The sequence below is a fragment of the Callorhinus ursinus genome, unplaced genomic scaffold, assembly GCF_003265705.2.
Source record: "Callorhinus ursinus isolate GAN/ISIS: 27379988/994484 unplaced genomic scaffold, GSC_fseal_2.0 scaffold12, whole genome shotgun sequence".
Classification (NCBI taxonomy): domain Eukaryota; kingdom Metazoa; phylum Chordata; class Mammalia; order Carnivora; family Otariidae; genus Callorhinus; species Callorhinus ursinus.
Genome location: NW_027397074.1, coordinates 33,489,712 through 33,506,319, shown reverse-complemented (window position 1 = coordinate 33,506,319; position 16,608 = coordinate 33,489,712). Strand labels below are relative to the sequence as shown.

General features: G+C 38.7%; 1 protein-coding gene and 1 pseudogene across 7 annotated transcripts in view; both read right to left on the bottom strand.

Moving 5' to 3' along the window:
- LRRC72 (leucine rich repeat containing 72) overlaps positions 1-16,608 on the bottom strand; it is a 56,223-nt gene that overhangs the window by 19,025 nt on the left and 20,590 nt on the right. For 4 of the 7 annotated variants that reach the window (XM_073898908.1, XM_025873287.2, XM_025873291.2 and 1 more), the window contains exons 5-7: positions 15,960-16,070; positions 7,174-7,263; positions 5,678-5,830 (exon numbers count right to left, since the gene is read on the bottom strand). In XM_073898908.1, coding sequence (XP_073755009.1) covers positions 5,678-5,830; positions 7,174-7,263; positions 15,960-16,070 — 354 coding nt within the window. The remainder of the gene's footprint in view (positions 1-5,677; positions 5,831-7,173; positions 7,264-15,959; positions 16,071-16,608) is intronic. The other 3 variants (XM_073898907.1, XM_025873290.2, XM_073898909.1) reach the window with 3 other exon arrangements.
- Positions 12,496-15,995, bottom strand: LOC112825272 (ATP synthase peripheral stalk subunit F6, mitochondrial-like; annotated as a pseudogene).

Genomic DNA, 16,608 nt, shown 5'->3' with positions numbered 1-16,608 from the left:
GTTACAAAGTGCACCTTTTGCTTATAATGAATATAAACAGGAAAATAGTAGAAAGTGAAACTTCTCTTGACCTTTCTCATCCCTCTTATCAGAGGTATCACTACTGAGAGTTGTGTATGTATGTTTCCAGCCTCCTATGTGCATACACACGTGTACTCACACACGTACATATGCCCAGTTCCAATTTTGTTAGTACTCTGCATTACATTTCTCCATGATGTATTTTTTATACTCAATTTATCATAGAATAATTCTCAAGTACAACAGCTCATATTGTATGAATGTATCATAACTTAATATTCTATGAAGGACCAGAGTACTTTCACTATTTTTTCTATTACACAAAATGTTTCAATGAACAGTTTTACATGTAAATCTTTGTTCTTAGGTGCAAATACTTCTGTAAAAGAGACTTCATATTTAATTGCTATGTTGAATGATTTGCACATTTTATATGTTGATGGATGCTGCCCTATTGCCATGTGGTCTTCCAAGAAAGTTGAACTAGTTTACACTCTTATCAATAATATACAAGTTGTGCTTTTTCTCCCTTAATTATTAACTTTTATTAACCTTTTCAACTTTTATGTATCTGCAGGATGAAAATAATATCTCATTGTTTTATTTTGCATTTACTCACTCACTAGTAAGGCTGATCATTAGACAACACCTTTATTTCCTTCTCTAAATGCCCTGTCCATAGCTTTTGTCACTTTTTTAATTTGGAGTTTACAAATTGATTTATAGAAACACTTTAATATAATGGGAGCCTATTGTATATATTGCAAAGATTTCTTTCTATTATGTCTTTTAATTTTGTTCCTACATCATATAATGCTTTTCATTTATATGTAGTTTAAATCTGTCAACATTTCATTTTTATGGCCCTGGGTTTTATGTAAAGCTTTGACTGGCCTTCTCAGAATTATAAAAGTTTTTTTTTTTTCAGTACTTTTCAATTCATTTACATTTAGGTACTTAATCTTTCTGGAATGCATTTTTCCTTATGATGTCTCCTTAAGAAAGTGGTTTTAGTTTCTTCCTTCCTTCCTTTCTTTTTTTTTTTTTTTAAATAGGCTCCACACCCAGCGTGGAGCCCAACACAGGGCTTGCACTCACGACCCTGAGATCAAGACCTGAGCTGAGATCAAGAGTTGGAATGCTAACTGACTGAGCCACCCAGGCGCCCCAGTTTTAGTTTATGTCTTTAGCTCAGGACACTCCATGGCACAACGCCAGTGGCCCCCAGTTATTATTTTCTATGTAAATGGTGCCTACCTGGCTTCCACAGCATGCTCTGCTGACTGCTGATTTTCGCCTTCACAAATTCTTCTGACTCTGCAGTTTTCTCAATTCCCAACCAATCTCCAGATCTCACACTGGCCTCTGGTACCTCTCTGAGGCTTCATGCACAAAGAACACTTGGCATTTGCTTTTCGGGGTATGCCTGGTGTCACTCCTACCCAGAATCAGAGATGTCTTTAAAGCCTGGCTTCCTGAGCCTTCGATCCCCCAGTTTAAAACTTTTAATTTTGGGGGCGCCTGGGTGGCAGAATCAGTTAAGCATCTAACCCTTGGTTCTGGCTCGGGTCATGATCTCAGGGTTGTGAGATCGAGCCCTGCGTTAGACTCCATGCTCTGCGCAAAGTCTGCTTGAGATTTTCTCTCTCTCCCTCTGCCCTTCCCACTCCTCTCTCTCTCTCAGATACATAAATAAATCTTTAGAAAAAAAAACTTTTAGTTTTTACTTTTCTCTGGAATCTGTCCTTTTGCCTTATATGTGGATTCACCCACTGTGGTGAACTACCATTTTTTAAACAGTCTACCCGACTTTCTTTTTGGTTTTCTCCTTCACTCTTCCTAACACATGCCTCAGCTGCTAGGCCCAGGCTCTGGGACATCATCCCCCAGCCTGGTCTCAGCACCTGGAGTTCTGTCTTGTTTAGGGGAGAAGAGCAAATATCACAGAAACCCAGCAGTTTGACTTGGACCACTAGTAGACATTAAAAATTTTATTGATATTTTCATTTCTTTTAAGATTTTATTTATTTATTTATTTGAGAGAGAGAGAGGGAGAGTGAGCATGAGAGAGAGAAAGAGAGAACCAGCGGAAGGAGAAGAAGAGGGAGAGGGAGAAGCAGGCTCCCCACTGAGCAGGGAGCCCAACGCAGGACTCGATCCTAGGACCCTGAGATCATGACCCGAGCTGAAGGCTGCTGCTTAAACGACTGAGACACTCAGTTGCCTCTATTTTCATTTCTTTTAATCTGCCCTTAATGTCTTTCCCCATTTAGGTAGCTGGTGGGAAACCTGCAAATATCTACTTCTTTAAAGCCATATAAAAGCCCACAGCATTTTGATTCTGAGGTTATTGGTTATCATGCAATAAGCACCAAAGACATTAGTGGAAACAGGTGCCTGTGTTTTACTCATGTATTTGACAAGTATGGATAGCTGGGATTTGAAGAAACTCCAAGTTGACCTTTGCTTCTCAAGCTATTTGAATATAATTGGTTTCTTTCCCAATTTAAGATTAAAGATAATAAAATCAAAATGTGGTGTTAAAATGTGGTGTTAAAATTGCCTTATGAACAGTTTTAGGTATGGTTTCTTTCCAGTAAAAGAATTCAGAATCCTAAATGTTCATGTCACAGCAAGATGAGATTTATATTAAAGCAAATATAGAAACTATAAAACTATAAGCCATATTTTAAAAACCTACATAGCGGGTTTTATTAGTTTCATTATACATGGTCAGCTATTAAGATAAGCTAAAGTAAGCCAAGCTAAAGTATTGGAATAAAAATACTATTTAGTTGCTATGTTATACTGGCATTTTGTAGGAAATGAGAAGATTAGACTCATGCCAATTTTTAGGAGGGCTATAGTCAACATAGCTATGAATTAAGAACAACTCTCAAATGCAATAAAACATTCTCCCTATTCTTTCTTTCTCTGATTTTGTTTTTGGAGGCTTAATACAGAAAAGTAGTAAAGAGAATAAAATGCTAATAGTTTTTTCAGCAATCTGGTTGCACCAAAGAAAAGTGCTAAACATGGTGATCAGCGGTCCTCCTTACACCTGTAACAACTGTAGCACTGAGTAACAGAGGGGGTGGTCTTAACATTGCTTGTTATTGTGTAAGCTATTTTTAGGAGTGGAGATTTTCTATCCAGAGAGTCATTTCCTAGCACGGCATGGCTCACGTGCACTAATCCGATAAAATTCAGTTTGCGCCATCTTAACATGAAGTTGAAGGAAAACCAAGGTTGAGACTAAGAGCAGCTCAATTTATCATGCACTTGATAGGTGGCTGAGCAGGTGTTGCAATGTTTCCATACTAAGTGTCATCACAGCCAGAGGAAGATATGGTCCCTATTTTTAAAAATCAGAAAGCTGAAGCAAATTAATGTCCAGATTAATAAAACTTCTACTTACTAACACAGCTGGTATTCAATCCTAGGGTAATCTGGATCCCAAAGCTTGTGCACTTGCCTCTACACTGGTGGTTCTTTAACTAGCGTGTGTATCAGGATCACCTGAAAGGCTTGTTAAAACATAGCTTTCTGGGTCCCATCCTTGAGCTTTTAATTTAGTAGATCTCGTTGGGGGCAAGAATTTGCATTTGTAACGAGGTCTTAAGTGATGCTGCTGTTACTGGTCTGGGGACCACACTTTGAGAACCACTGTGCTACACTACACGCTTCTGCATCCAGAACATGTCCTACAGACACTTCTTCCATTCTCTGGGACATGGAGTCGCTAAAGAAACAAGTTCAATGACACCTCATAGAAACAATGATACAAATTGATGCATTCTACAGTGTAACTGGCCGAGTCCCTAAAAAAGGCATGGAAACAAATTTAGAAATCTACTTTAAATTTAAGAATAAAGGTCCATAACAACCAAATGTAATTATGAACCTTGACTGATTTCTGGTTTGAAAAAGCAGATAGCAACCATCTTGGAACAACTGGGAAGCTTTGAATATTATTATATATTAAATAATACGAGTACAAAAAGTATTTTTTTAAGTATGATGGCAGCATTGTGGGCATATAGGAGAGTATCCTTATTTTTAAACTTATAGACTAAATTATTTAGGAGTGAAGAGTCATGATGTCTACCAGTGAAACGTTCAAATGGTTCAGTGGTATTTTGATGTTTTCCATTTTACATTGAGTTTGGTGATGTCCAATCAGATGTAACTAGAATCTTCTGAGGGGGTCCTTCATGAATAAAAAGGCAAAGCCTCATATATGAAGGGTGAAAATGGCAGAATGTTAATAATTAAATTATACATGGGCATATGTAGGTATTTAACATTCTTTCAAGTTTTCCTGTATTAGGAAAATTTTGCATTAAAAAGTTGAGGGGAAAGTCTTGATTTTGACATCTTTTTTTTTTATCTCTTGCTCATTTTTGACTAACTTAGCTAGTTGTAGAATTTTTGGTTGACAATTACTTTTCCTCAGCATTTTAAAGGTCTTGGATCACTGTTTTTGACTTCTATAATTGCAGTTGGGGAGCTTGTTGTGAATCTATAAACTGTTATTTTGTAGGTAATGTCCATTTGCATTCTACTTTTAGATCATTTTGCCCTTGGTGTGGATTTTCATCATTGTACATTATTTATGTCTTTGGATATCCAAGGATTCATAGCTTATCAAATTTGGAAAATCCTCAGTCATTATCAGTTCAAACATCACCTTCTGCCCAATTTCTCTATTTTTTCCTTGCAGGAAAAATAAGCTGATACTGACCTTCTGTTTCCAGTGTCTCCTTGTCTCAACAGCTAACTAATATTTTCTATTTCTTGCTTTCTCTAGTCTGCATTCTGGGTAATTTCTTCAAAATTATTTCCCAATTCACATTTTTTCCTTCACTTCTAGAAAATATTTTTTGGTTTATTTTTTGCAAACCTATGTTTGTCTCTGTGGCAAAGTGTTGCGAGGGAAGGTTTTTGTCTTTGCACCTTTTTTTTTTTACATCCTGTGATGCCTGGTGGTTTAACAGCCACCCTGTAACTGAAAAGCACACTTAGAGTAGAACAAAAGATAGATATTTTCTTGAACACTGGTCATATCATTGAACTTTGCACTAGCACTGAATACCCTACCTTTGTACTCTTTGCTGTGTGAGAAAAATCTCTGCTTCCTTAAGTCATTGAACTTGGATTTCTGTTACATAGAAGAAATTCAATTCCAACAAATGAAACATCACTGAAGATATTCAAGTTATACTTATATATGATGACTGTGTATATGAATCCAACCAAAACATTAACAGCGATTATTTCTGGGTGAAGGAATTGCAGATGATCTTTATTTCTTCTTAATACTTTTTTTCCATGTTATCAACAACTTATAGCTTTAATTGGTGAAATTGTCCAGTGATAGTGGTAATAGTAACAACCACAGCTTATTTACTGAGCCTACTAGATACTGAAGAACTTCAAGATAATATCTCATTGTTATCACATTACTTCACTTAATTTAATAATTTAAACACATGAAGATAAAATTGCATATTGCTTTAATTAGACTAATAAAATTGGAAAATATTCATTGCACTATGTAGGTGCTTTGCTTATTATAAATTGCAGTTACTATTACAATCAAATTAGCCTAAGTCTGAGGAATTTTAATTTCATTTTTCTTCTTTTTTCAAAATACCTGGAGGTACTCTCTGGGCTGGTTTTTGCTTAAATGGTGCTCTAGGATTCCATGAGGCATCTACTCTTCCTCTGAATGCTATTGATTGAATGATACGAGTTCTTTCATGGTGAAAAATGGTAATCATTGCTCTTCTTTCATCTTCTGTAACTTCTGACAAATGCAAATAGTAATGTTATTGCATAGCATTATAGAGATGCAGAGGCTTTCAGAATACAATTCAACACTTTCAATTATGTGTTTATCTGAGCTATGCTATATGTGAACACCCCGTTAAAACCGTGAAGGGCAATCAAAGTTATTTCCATAATCTTACTGATGCTCAATATATGCCATCGTGCCACAAGGCACAGATACTCCTAATGCACCCCAAACACTTTCTAACACATCACCATGGATGACTGAAATCACAACTATGATACATTCCTTCATTTCCTCAGGGCTGTGAGGAATAACAGGAATAAATGTAGGTTTTATATATCATCATTAGGAAGTTAGTAATTAATTATTAAGAATGTTCAAACCTATGGGGGCGCCTGGGGGGCTCAGTCGTTAAGCGTCTGCCTTCGGCTCAGGTCATGATCCCAGGGTCCTGGAATCGAGCCCCACATTGGGCTCTCTGCTCAGCGGGAAGCCTGCTTCTCCCTCCCCCACTCCCCCTTTTATGTTCCCTCTCTCGCTGTGTCTCTCTGTCAAAATAAATAAATAAAATCTTAAAAAAAACAAAAGAGGGGCGCCTGGGTGGCTCAGTCATTAAGCATCTGCCTTGGCTCGGGTCATGGTCCCGGGGTCCTGGGTTCGAGCCCCGCATCAGGCTCTCTGCTTGGCGGGAGGCCTGCTTCTCCCTCTCCCACTCCCCCTGCTGTGTTCCCTCTCTCGCTGTGTCTCTGTCAAATAATAAAATCTTAAAAAAAAAAAAAGACTGTTCAAACTTATAGAGATGGATAGGTAGAGAGATGGGTAATATACTTGGAGGTAAAAGAGGCTCCCCCAAAATGTAAAGTATAATGAGGTGAGGTTGATTATCTTTGTGGCTTATATAAATCAGACATACTAGTTGATCTACAATGTTTAAGATGTATTCATGAAGAAGTTATCATTGAATATATGTTTTAATATATATATATTTACAGAATTTCAAAGAATACCATTTTTAGAACTTAAATAAGCCTTAAGAGCTTTAGGCCAATTCTCTCATTTTTGAAATAAAACACTAAAATGCCGGGAATAGATGAATAGATGATTCAACACATTCATGTCAAAATCAGGATGAGGAGACCTATTCTCACACTCAGTTAGATGGCCTTTTCAATACAGGGATCAAGAGAAATGAATTCCTAACCTAGGGCAAATTTCACAGAACAAAAATTTCAGAAATAAATCATTGAAAAACTTTCACTTACAAAGAATTATTTTCAAAGACTTTCAGAATTTTTAAACTAGTGAGTTATAATAAGACTGCCTTTCAAATATTTCTCTGCAAGAGGTATCCTTACGTTTTCGGTCAAGAAATTCTACTTCCGGAAGGTGGCAGATTATATATAGACGGTACAGTTTATATTGGCACAAAGGGTTTTGGTGGAGAGCTGCAAAGAAATAATCCAAATTAAGATGTCAGATTTCAAAACTGGTTTCATTTATCACTTGATAAAATATAGGAAATTGCAGAACTAATACAAAGCGTATGAACATGTAAAACTCTGCTTCATAGACCAAACCAGTGGCCCCACTCATCTCACTTATTCAGAGCAGCACTTATTTCCCATTTGTGAAATTCATTCATTCAACAAATATTTTGTGAATGCTTACTATATATATACGAAGAACTGTGCAAGATACTGGGGACATAGTGTTGACCCAAATCTACCACGAACGAGGAAAATTTTAACATGTCCTTAAGTTAATTAGTAAAGGAAGAGCAAGAAAACAGCTCCGTGGAAGTCTTTTTATTTTATTTATTTGACACACACACACACACACAGAGCACAAGCGGAGGGACCTGCAGGCAGAGGGAGAGGGAGAAGCAGGCTCCCCACTGAGCAGGGAGCCCCATACGCGGAGCAACCCCAGGACCCTGGGATCGTGACCTGAGCCGAAGGCAGGCGCTTAACTGACTGAGCCACCCAGGCGACCCTTCTGTGGAGGTCTTGATGCTGTTCTTTCATTTGTTCACTTGGTTCTCTTCTTCCAGTCTCAAAGATCACACAGGTGCAGTGTGGAGATGGGCAGAGATGCAGGCCACTGACCTCATATCGTTTTCTTTCTCTACTTAAAACTATTGCACAGAAGACTGTTGAGTCGCAGATCTGTACTTCTGCGACAAATAATGCAACATATGTTAAGAAAAAAGACAAAGAAGAAAATAGCAGGAGGGGAAGAATGAGGGGGAGTAAGTCAGAGGGGGAAAGAACCATGAGAGAGGATGGACTCTGAAAAACAAACTGAGGGTTCTGGAGGGGAGGAGGGTGGGGGATGGGTTAGCCTGGTGATGGGTATTCAAGGGGGCACGTTTTGCATGGAGCACTGGGTGTTATGCACAAACAATGAATCATGGAACACTTCATCAAAAACTAATGATGTAATATATGGTGATTAACATAATAAAAAAATAAAAATTAAAAAACAAAACTATTGCACAGAGTTCGCAGTACGTAAAGGCCAGTAGCCGCTTCAGATCTCAGCAGGAGCTGAGCTGAGCAGGTGCTGATCTTGCATCGTGTCTCCCTCTGGCCACACGCACGTGCCTCTGACTCCTTCGCTCAGGAGCCGGAATCGCTAATGAATCATGCTGTCTCTGCGGGTGGCTGCAGGTGGGAGGCAAGCGCAGGTGGAAGAGCTCCTGGCGTGGCTGACGTCACACGCCCTACGTGTCCGCGTGTAGGTACATTTCTAAAAACCCTCACCTAGAAGTCGTGAGAGTTTCATTTTTAGGGAAGGAGTAAAGTCTCTTTTCTGTTCTTCCCTAGATATATTAAACAGGGTTACTTTAATACAATGTGAAATAACACTTTTATGATTGCCACGTGGGTATCTTTAGCTCTTCGATTCTGCCTACCTGCAATTTCCAGACACTTCTGGGAAAGTACGTCGGGGGAGGAGAACCACTAGGTGGCAGTAGTAGAAAGAGTTCCGGCCATTGTATGATCACATCACGGAACGGGGCTCATTTATGGCACATATTAAATTTAGGAGTAGTGCTGTGACGTTTGACTGTAAAATAGAGAGAGGCTTGATAAAAGCACGAAAATATTAATCATTAGAAGCCCAGGAAAGAACAATTGGCAATATAAAGAAGACGGGGGCGTGCTGAGAGCACAAGAATTTTTGCTAAAAACTGAAAAAGTTAATCACGTAGATGTTTTCCCTGTAGATTATAAAACATTTTGATATTTATCATATAAACACAAACTTTTCTGGCTAATGAAATCATTCCATATCGCTCTTCCCTGTGGAAAACTTGAGCTTTAGAAGGACTTAAATCAAGCAATGGAAGACACCTGGTAGCTCATAAACAAAAGCTCTCAGAATGAGGAAGGCATAAAAGAAACTGGAGAGCCAGGAGCAACCAAGAATTTAAAAAGAGGGAATGTGTATGCAGTGGTGGAAAGGAGAGGAACACTGAAATGGAAGATTCGCAAGATTTCTTGAGTGACAAAAAGGGTTTACATTTTAATCTTAAAGGGAAGGAATTTAAAGTGGTAACCAATAATTATAACTACTGGACAGAGAGTAGAACGGATGTATATTAAACCAGTAATAAGGACAGATTTTAAAAGATCCACAGGGATCATGCATTGTAGTTTGAGCCAAAAAGAGAAAAGAACCTCCTTCAGTGATGGAAAAGCAAAACACAATTGTTGTTAATGAGAGTTTAGGAGGAAGAAAAAGTCACAAAGGCTTCTGCAGAAGTCTGCTCTGCGGTTGCTGTGTTGGAGAATCACATCTGACAACTCATTACCCTATTGTGCGTTCAAGCAGCCGGGAGTCAAGTCTGTCTATGATGCTCATAGGACATGTACCAATGACATTCACTCTTTGCATCCCCTTCATACTCTTTTCCCTCTGAGAATATTCCTAGTTCATTTCTTTCCTTGGCTTCTTCTCCTAGTCTTTAGTTAAGTCACTTCTTTATGTAAATTGAAAACGTTCTAGCTTCAGCGAAACAAAACATTAAATTTAGATTTACTGCTGTTACATGACTTATTAAGAACGTGTCGCCAATACTGAAAACTTGATGCGCTTATTGTGGCCCTCCGTTTATCTCATCCTAATGTAAAATCTACAGGACAGCAGGTCAGAACAGTGGGCTGTTAGCTCGGCCTCTGCTTAAATTAACTTAAAAAAATAGAATTAAGTAATTTGAGAGGCATCTCACCTTTATGATTTTTCACTTTTCTCCTTGCTCTTAAGTTTTAGAAAGAAGTAATCTTATTTTCAACTCTTCCCCCCGCTTTGTACTATTAAACATTTAACATTTTGGATTTATGAGTTTTTGATTTATGCTATAAAATTACCATAAATTAAGTTTCTCAAACATGAAATCGGTTTCCTGTGTCTGAAAGTTCTGAAAGCCTTCCGTGAAGTATGGGTACATTCCTTTAGAAACTATGAAGCGAAATTGCTTACACTTTCACTTTCAATAGGTTAATACTATTTAATCCACTTTCCCTCTAGGCTACTTATAGAGTATACCTCGGTGGCGCCAGCACTGTCTTGCTTATCTTAATTTGGGATTCTGAGTCTAAGCAATTTACATCTATCCAATAATATATCAAAATGTCTGTACTACCTTACTGCACAAGCTTGAATTACATGAGTCACATGTATGAAGCTACTTATTACTGAAACAGAGGAGAAAAAAGGTAATCTAAACAGTTGACTTCAATTTTTTTTAAAACTTTAAAAGCTAAATTAAGAACCATCATTTAAATGATGGTTTAAGACCACCTTTGAAGAAAGTGGATGTGATTGATAATGTACCAAAACATCCACTTTTAAAAAAGACTTATTTATTTACTTGAGAGAGAGAGTGCATGGGGAGGAGCAGAGGGAGAGAGAGGGAGAGAAGCAGACTCTGCTAAGCACGGAGCCTGACACGGGGTTTGATCCCATGACCCTGAGATTATGACCTGAGCTGAAATCAAGAGTCGGATGCCTAACCGACTGAGCCACCCAGGTGCCCCAAAACATCCATTTTAATATATGGGGAAAATGATACAGAGAAGTTAAAAGCAGTTGTGTTCTATGTCTATGCAGAACAGCCTGTAGGAGTGAGTTTAGCTGTCAATGGTCAGACACTACGATTTTTGAGGTTTTTGCTCAAGGTTACTTAATAAGGTCAGCATCTCCATTGTTACCACCATCTTGCTTTAAAATCTGTGGGCCACTGCACACCATATGCTTGTACTGAATACAGAAATCATCCCCGATTTTTGAAAAGCGAGCTTGGACTAAAGCAGGGGATGAAGAGAGTTGGAGGGGTCAGAATATTCTCTTCCTCAACACAAACAGCAAAGACACAGTTGGCTCTTTCTATTGGGTGATTGTTCTGTCTTGTTGTTTGGGAGGAGTTGTCCCACCTTGAAGGGCATTTCAGGTAGAGGCTCAAACGAAGAGACTGAGATCATAGTCCCGCCCTGGTCTCAGTGTCCCTCTTCAGCCCCTGGCTATTTGCGGTCAGCAGCGGACTGGGGCCAAGTGGAGAAGGAAAGAAAACATTTAAGAGCAGAACCTGAAGAAAACGGAGACCCTCTCCAGAAAGGGGCACTCTGTCTCTTATGGTGAATCCTTAAAGCACTGCTAGGAAGTAACTCTTAAAAATTAAGGAATGCAGGTGTCTAAGTGTACTTTCCAACAGTGGAGCTTAATGAAGCAAAGAAAACTTGAGAGAAATGAGGAGAGTAAAACTTTAGGAACAGGAGATGTAAGTATTTTGTGGCTGCTGGTGGTGGTGTTTTCCCCATGTGCTGGGCAAGAGGCAGAGAGACGGGAGGTAAGGGAAAGTCATCAGCCAGGAAGTAGATCCTGACTTAGAAAGACTTTGCAGAAAGGGAGGGAAGAGGAAAACAAAGGTGGAGAGGAAGGGTGTGGAAAGGTAGACCGCCTGGAGAGAAGAGGCGGGGCCCTCCTGGCTCAGCCTGGAAGTCGGGAATTCAGTTCCCAGGACCTCACACTCCGCAGCTGGCGTGGGCCTCCCTGAAGCTCCCAGCCCCGTGTCTCCTGGGCCATCTCTTGGAAATCCTCCCCATAAATGCCAGTGGAGGGGAAAATGCTGAAATGGATTAAAGGTTTCCCCTCCAGGCTATTTTCTCACCCTCTGAAGACCTTGTAATTGGAGTGGAATAATAACAACACTTGAGCATTTTATATGGTTTTAGGGCTTGAAAAGGCAAAAATTTTAGCACTTGAAAGTGCATGGATCTCTCAATTAATGAGCTGAATCTAATCCGTGATTGCAAATGAGGCTCACGGAAACTGAATCTGGGCACATAACTGCCCAAATACAGTTAGTAGTCTAGTATTTGGGAACCTTTTTCCCATATAATATTTTTAACCAAAATGGGTCAAGTGTTCACAGTGTGCATTATTTGCTACCCAAACTTTTCTAAAAATGCTTTTTTTGGGAAATTGGACAGAGCATTCGCTCCATTTCAAAAAAAAAGATCTCGCTACGAAGATTCTCAGTTGGAACCACTGTAATGATGTAACTTGAATTACAATCACTATGATTTTATTTATTTATTTATTTATTGCTGAGAAATGTATGTTTATTCTGATACAGTTGTACAACTAATCTAGGACAAATTACCAAATAAATTTTACATTCTTTCTTCAGGACTGGGTTTTTCGATGACTTCAAATTTTGGATCTTCAAATTTGAAGTCCGGGAACGTATTCATGTCTGCTTTACCTTACATTTGCTTGAGCTTAAAAAGCTCCCTCTCTAGGTCTTGCTGGTACTCTGGGCCAGTATCAACGGGTCCTCCAGACGCCTGTTGCTTAGTTCTGTATTCTCTAATCTTGTCCACGAAGAGTTTCTGTACAGGATCAAGTTCCTTATTAAATGCCACTGCTGTTAACACCAATGTTCCTCCTCAAATGAACTGAGACTGCAGACCGAAGAGAGAGGAGAACCTGAAGAGCCTCTGAAGAATCATGGTGATTCTGTTATGGACAGGAAACATCTCAGAGGCGGTCTGCCACAATCACTATGATTTTAAGTAGAGGTCACTTAAACTGTTGTGACAAGTAATGATAGGGACATTATAATACCAGGCTGGCAGAACAGCCTTTCAGAGAACTAGAAAAGGCACTCCTGTACCCCACCTCAGGAATGACACAATTCTGTGTTTGTGCACACACGCTTAACAAGGGAGGCATGGACTGGATTTCAGACTCCACTCACTCCCGGGCCAGGGACCTTCGTTCAGGGCATAATCCTGTTGACTATGATAGGACAACCTTGATTGCTAACTTCCAAATCTTGTATTGTAAAATAAATTCGCTCAAATTATTGAGTTCTTACATTTAGCACATCATCCAATTAGTTTCATATCAAGCTCCTTCAGCTCTCTAAAAGTATTTAGGCTGAAAGTTATAAAACCACAAACCATGGGACTTCTGTGTCCCCATGTATTAGAGTGTGACGTAGTGAATGCATGATAAATATTTACTGAATGAATGAATAAATGATAAATATTTATTAAACAAGTGAATGAATAAATGTGAAACAAAGAAACAAGGCGTGCGTTTAAGTTTCGACATTTCTTAGTCGTTTGGTTAAAGCTCAGAGATTTGCATTCCCGCCACTCAAGAGGAAATCATTCTAATCACATCATAGGATTGCTGTGAAGATTTAAATGAGACTATAATAAGAAAGCATTTTCTCAACAGGAAAGACATTCAAATATGTTGTTGTTATAATGATTATTGTTTCAAATGTCAGTTACATTGTTAAAATCTATTTACTACTTAGCAGACTTTCTAGTTTGTGAGCATCTTAATTCATCATCTAATTTACATAATCCACAGTAAAACCACTTTTGTTTTTGTCGTTGCTTCAAAATATCATTAATGTCAAGAAATGCTCTTTAAAAACAGGTCTTACAGAGTTAGCTTAATACTTGAGGTGATCCTGAGAGCTAGCTAGTAGCCCATTTTATGGAAAAATGAAGATACATGAGAGTTCCAGATCTAGCATAGTCAGTCTTTTCATCACAGAAGTGTTTGCTCAGCACACAAGGGCCAGGTAATTCCAGTACACGGGCCAGTCCTGAGTCTTTCATAGACCTTAACACGTTTCAAAAATAAGCATGGGATTATTTGCATGTTAAAAGATGTCTAAGGTGGCAAGGCGGCCATGTTGCCAGCTCCAGGGGACATCATCCTGCATGTAGTCAATAGAAATGCGCCCCTTGGACCTGTGCTCTGAGAAGAACGAGATGGGAGGTAACCAGAGATAATGAAAACTCATTTAAATGGGGGGAAGCAGAGAAGAAAGGCTGGTGATAGGTACATAGTAACTAGTGAGTGAGTAAGGACGGTGAGGGAGGGTGGATGGTCTCAACCAACTGCCCAGTTTCTGGCCTGAGTGGATATGCTGAGGGGAGAGTGGGATGTGGGAATCAACTCAGATTATTGTATGTTTGTGAATATCTGTCTCCAACTTCTTTCCAAAGGGAAAATCAACACGATTTTAGATTAACAACAACAACAACAAAAAACATGGAATTCCCATGAACTTGGTATAATTTTAATATTTGGGTTTGAACAATCTACGTATAAGCACATGAGTCATTTTTCCTCAGCACAGTAGATGTTCCCGATTAGCACTGAAAGCATATGAAAACTATAATTACTCTATGTATCGATCTGATCAGAACCTTCACCATCAACACCAGTTTGCACATATTCAAAACATTGTTTCAGGCAATTCTGAGAAATGAATAGAAAATGAATAGGAAAAAAACCACATCTATTTCATGACATTATATAAACAAGTCTCCTAACTCTCAAATTTGGAAACCCACTCATTGGTCTGAGTGTCTTTTCCCTTGGTACACCCAGAAACATTTATCCTCTGTTGCAATCGTGCATGGGTTATTTACCCTTCAAGATTATAAGCTTATTGAGCAAGAACTTTGTATTATTTATTTTTCCAACCCATTTCACACTTTCTTCCACTATGTAGGTCACCTCCTTGCTGGGTGTGATTCAATATACATGAATAAAATTTGCTGTTTACCCACTGGAAAACTCTAAAAAAACTTAATTTTTTTCTTTTGGTGTCAGCTTTATTAATATAATTCATATACCACATGATTCACCCATTGTAAGTATATAATTCATGTTTTTTGTATATTCGAAGACATGCGCAACCATCACTGCAGTCAATTGTAAAACAGTTTCATCGCCCCTAGAAGAACCCCCAGCCCCTTATTCTTCAGCTATGGCTCCCCAGTCCCTTCTGTCCTCCAGTCCTGGACAAACAAGAATGTATTTAAAAATAGTTAGTGCTCAGTGTGGTTATCTCCACAGGTGTGTCTATTCTGGACATGTCATGTAAATGGAATCACAGAATGTGTGCTAAAACTTACTTCCGAGATAAAACCAAACACACAGATTTAAACAGGTAAAACTTTGTTGCTTTCGTCACTTCCCTTTGGCATGCCATGTCATCTCTCAAAACATTTTTTCCACCTGTTATTCTTGCAACAACATGTTTTAAAAGAGAGTAAGATTAAGTCTTATTTTCAAGAATATTTAAGTATTTCGGGGCGCCTGTGTGGCTCAGATGGTTAAGCCTCTGCCTTCGGCTGAGGTCATGATCCCGGGGTCCTGGGATCAAGTCCCACATCGGGCTCCCTGCTCCTTGGGAGCCTGCTTCTCCCTCTGCTTCACTCTCTCTCTCTCTCTCTCTCTCCCTCTGTCTCTCATGAATAAATAAAAAAAAAATCTTTAAAAAAAAAGAATAAGTATTTCGTTATAAACATTGATCGATTTTAAACTAAAAAATGACACCTGTCCTCTGTTATTACTATTTTTTTTTAAAGATTTATTTGACAGAGAGAGACACGGTGAGAGAGGGGACACAAGCAGGGGGAGTGGGAGGCAGAGGGAGAAGCAGGCTTCCCGCTGAGCAGGGAGCCCGATGCGGGGCTCGATCCCAGGACCCTGGATCATGAACTGAGCCGAAGGCAGATGCTTAAACTGACTGAGCCACCCAGGCGCCCTATGTTATTACTATTTTAACTTATGGCCATAGAAACAAACAAACTAATACTTAGGATCTTCAGATTTGGCATCCCCTTTAATTCCCTCACTGTGGCGTCAATGTTTGTTAGCTCATTGTGGTGTAGCAGGAGTAAGTACAATGAAGGCAGAGAGTGAAGGCCTGAAAGACATTTTTTTACAAGATTTTAAACATTTTTTAATGTTAATTAAACATGCTAACTAAACAAAAGCAAAGAATACATTTCAGCTGGTACAAGGAGTCATTATTAAGAATAATGTGATTTATCATTAAGAATACAACAAAGCACAAGAATTCGAATAATTGAGTGTGATGTGGACATGTAGAGCCAACTTCTTTCCACTATTATTGTTTTCTGTTTTTTTCTCTGTAGCAATGATTTTTTTTTTGTTTGATTTCGGAGGGGTTATTTTCCTTACTCTTCTTTTTGTTGTGTTTTGTTTTGTCAGTGTTAGATTCATAAGGCCAATCAAGGGAAAAATTGCTCACTTAACTCAATACCTTCTCCCAAATTGCTCAGCTTAATACCTTCTTTACACAACAGGAAGCCACATATTCATATCACTTTTGTTGATTCTAAATTTCACATATTCGCACATTTTTAACAGAAATGAAAGTGGGTTGTGTCTTCACAATAGCCACATCATAGTTCAATTGGCAAGATTTTCTTTCTCCATGG